We start from the raw sequence: 3,989 nt of genomic DNA, 5'->3' as shown, positions 1-3,989 counted from the left end.
CTTCCATCGGAGGCAAATAACCTCAATGACCTCCCATCAGAGGCAAGTAACCTCAAAGACCTCCCACCAGAGACAAATGGAAGGGAAAACCTCCCATGGGAGGCAAATTAAAAAGCAAAGACCTCCCACCGGAGGCAAATAACATCAAGGACTTCCTATCGGAGACAAACACAAGGGAAAACCTCCCATCGCACGCAAATTGAAAGCCAAGACCTCCAATTGGAGATAAATAATGATAATGACCTTTCATTAGAGATGACTGAAAGCGATTGGGGACACTCACAAAGACCTCCAATAGGGTGCAAATTCAAGACCTTCTATTGGGGACGCTCACAAAGACTCCCATCAGAGCAAATTAAAGACCTCCCATTGGAGGCAATCACAAACAAAATGCCTCATTAATGGTAAAATCTGACAAGCATACGATAATTCTTAAATTTATCCATCGTTTTAACTATATATTACTCGAGTAACGAATTCATGTGTCGAGACACTAGTCCTTCGATGCATGGGAACTCATTTTACTTACTATTATATTACGGATACAAATTCATGAAAGACAATCACTAGACTTTCTGCTTATCGCCAAATATGAGTGACACATATTTCACTCTCAAAAAGTAAAGAGGAGTCGACGAAATATAGACAATGACTTCAAAAGGGATAAGAAAGTGGAAAGTAATAAGAAAATACCAACTGGGAATGCAATTTAAATTTCATTTGTCAAAGGTCAATACACAAACCAACGGAGGCAAAATAAACGGAGACCTCCCATCGGAGGTAAAATAAGCAAAGACCTCCTATTGGAGGAAAAACATACTAAAATCTCCAATCAAAGGGAAAATAAGCGAATACCACTCACAGGAAAAATAATAATAAATTAAAAATAATAATAATAAAACTGAGAAATGACTCCATATCAATGCAGAGAAACACGAACATACAAAGCAAAGCCTTTGTGAGAAAGCGTTTGTCAAACTTTACAAAATGAACGTAACAACTTATATAATCGGAAATACACAAAAGACCTGAAGGGAAAAGGGGGGAAGCACTGTTTAGGGCATATGCAAGAGAACGTAAAATATACTATGTTAGACGACCTATGGTGACGTATGAAAAACGTCCACTGGACACTTGGAAACCAACATACTGACATTTATTAGCACTTGCAAATAAACATGACACATTTAAAAATATTAAAAAAAATTGAAATACTCAATAAGCTCATCCCCACGCTTTCATAAAAATCGCAGGCCTGGCAAGCAAAGATATAGGTCTATGAATAGGGGCCTATAATGATATGGGCTTGATATTGGGGTTTCACGAAATACCCAACCGAAGAATTGAAGTTATAAGCCCAGCAATCTCATGAGAGGGAGCGGTTATGCCTAAAAGACACCAGTTCAAAACTTCCAACGGTCATCAGGCAACAAAATAATATAAATAGGGGACAAAGGCCTCAGATAGGGGGAGGGTCAGAAAGAAAACAGAACTCAAACGAGACCCCTTTTGACGTACACACTTCAATTACATCCCCCATCTTCAATACAATTTTCACCAGGGGCGGTGGTGGCCAACATCAAGCCCTACAACCCTTCGAGAGAAGAGGGGAGTGAGATCGAGATCGACTTTCTCTCTCTCTCTCTCTTCGAGTGAAGAGGGAGAATGCCTATGGGGTGGTGGGAGCCCAATGTTGGCCATCACTATCCCAAGCAAGGTCGCTCGAGACCTCTAGGACCATCGGCAACCTCATTGGGCCCCACCGGAAATGGAACTTTCCAATATCCTCTTTGGAGATGCTTTTCGTTCTACTCTCATTTTTAATATTGTTAATTTGATATCATATATGAAATGCTAAATTCGAAATATAAGGATATCCATGACACTAGGACCTCCCCCTTGATAAAATAAGTTTGAGTAGATTGACAAATTGATTTTATAGAGATTGAATGTACATCAAATTTACAACGAGAAATTTTTTGGATTAGTTTAGTTCTCTACTTAATAATTGTCCATCACATTCATCCTTCCGTCCAAATCCCTGACGGCCTATCCAACGTTGACCTAATTTTTATTTTTTTTCTTCTGTCGTCTTTTCTTCTTCTTTGTTTTCCTTAGTTTACTCTCTCTCTCTCTCTAGCTCTTGCTCTCCTACTCAAGAGTTCTCTCAATTGTCGAGGCGATCATGGAGTCCCCAGTGCTGTCACGTGCCGCAGCCTACCCGGCCATGTCGTGGCTCCGGGGGCAGCCGAGGGAGGGGACCAACAGCGGCAACCTCTGCTTCGCCTCCGCGAAGCCGATTGGCATGGAAGGTGGGAACCTGATCTGGGGGAGGCAGTTCTGGCCTGCCCTGCTGCTCAGCTTCGTGATGAAGCGGGAGATTCTCCGGTGGGTGAGGTCCGTTGTTTGGAATCCGACTCAGCCGGCTCCGGCAAGCTGTCCCCGACTCTGATTAAGCTTCTCGAGGAGAATGCTGAACTTCTGGGGGATGTTATCGGTGGCAAAAGAGGGCAAACAAGCAAGGTTGTCTGGTCCCAGCCCACGTCAAGCATAGCTGAGCAAGAAGATCCCGTTGAAGACCTCAGGAGAGGGATAGTTGAATCTATTGATAGTGACATCCTTTCTGTGGTTCAGAGTGACAAGGATCGTGTAGAGAAATGCCAAGCGAAGTGGCTTAAGCTCCTAAAGAGGATGTGGTCTCTCGGTCCTAGGCAAGTCAGGCGAAACGTCCTCTTCACTCCTGATCCAAAGAAAGACATAGTTGACAACTCTGTTCTAATCCGAGGCTCCCCCTACGTGTCTGAGAGATTAGGGTTTATGGATGATTCCGCTAATAGTGAAGATACAGCGCCCGATGCATCATCAGAGTTGGGCCTGTCACTGCATGTGGAAGCAGCAAGTCTCGAGAGCAGTGTGGTGTCAGGATTTCAGCTTGCGATATCGTCAGGTCCCTTATGTGAAGAGCCGATGAGGGGCCTAGCTTTTGTGATTGACGCTTTTATCTCTCATTCAGTTATGAAGTCAGAGGAGTCGGAGGAGGGTCAGCAGCAGACAGAGTAGTTTGGGATCTTCAATGGGCAGGTTATGGCAATAATTAAGGAAACATGCCGAGCAGCTGTTCTTTAGCACAAGCCGCAACTAGTCGAAGCCATGTACTTCCGCAAGCTGAATACTCCTACCGAGTACTTGGGGCTAATGTATGATGTTCTTACAAAGAGGCGGGCCCGGGTCTTGAAAGAAGAAATGCAAGAAGGCTCTCCCCTATTCATTGTCCATGCCTATGTTCCTGTGGCTGAGAGTTTTGGGTTTGCAGACGAGTTGAGGAGGTGGACCTCGGGAGCTGCGAGTGCTCTCCTCGTGCTCAGTCACTGGGAAGCGATCCCTGAAGACCCATTCTTCGTGCCCAAGACTGAGGAGGAAATAGAGGAGTTCGGTGATGGCTCGAGCGTGCTTCCTAATACTGCAAGGAAGCTAATCGATGCCGTGAGGAGGAGGAAAGGCCTCCCCGTCGAAGAAAAGGTGGTTCAGCATGCAACGAAGCAGAGGACCCTTGCTCAAAAAGTTTGATTTTCGGAGACTTTGGTTATTGTCATTGATTCAAATTATAGATTATAGACTGTAAAACAGATTCTGTTATGTAGTCTATATATCATCAATTTTGCTCGATTTATACTTTGACTAATTTTGATGTTTGATATTTGATGATCGGTTACATAGTCAGCCTAACACTGTGTCGTTATGCCAGTCTATTAATTTTTCTGAATGGGGATTGAACTGTTCGTGCACAGAACTTCGTGTGGTATGCTTCAGTATTAACAAATTGATAGTTGATATACTATCATCTATTTTGTTTAATTCGGATTTGACAAATTTTGATGTTACTGGAAGTCTAACTAAGCTTTGCATATCAGTGCCGATCTTTTTAGTTCTTCGGAACTTTGCTTAGTCCCATCAGATGATTGAAACTGCAAGTGGATTATATATTGGAA

General features: G+C 43.3%; 1 protein-coding gene across 1 annotated transcript; it reads left to right on the top strand.

Annotated features, from left to right (window-relative positions):
- The first annotated feature begins 1,486 nt into the window (after positions 1-1,486).
- Positions 1,487-3,787, top strand: LOC116212741 (elongation factor-like GTPase 1). Its single transcript, XM_031547417.1, has one exon. The coding sequence runs from the start codon at positions 3,151-3,153 to the stop codon at positions 3,565-3,567; it is 417 nt and encodes a 138-aa protein (XP_031403277.1). The 5' UTR covers positions 1,487-3,150; the 3' UTR covers positions 3,568-3,787.
- The last annotated feature ends 202 nt before the right edge of the window (positions 3,788-3,989 follow it).

The sequence above is a fragment of the Punica granatum genome, chromosome 7, assembly GCF_007655135.1.
Source record: "Punica granatum isolate Tunisia-2019 chromosome 7, ASM765513v2, whole genome shotgun sequence".
NCBI classification, from domain to species: domain Eukaryota; kingdom Viridiplantae; phylum Streptophyta; class Magnoliopsida; order Myrtales; family Lythraceae; genus Punica; species Punica granatum.
Note: the sequence above shows the minus strand (reverse complement) of the source record. Positions and strands in the feature narration are given on the sequence as shown.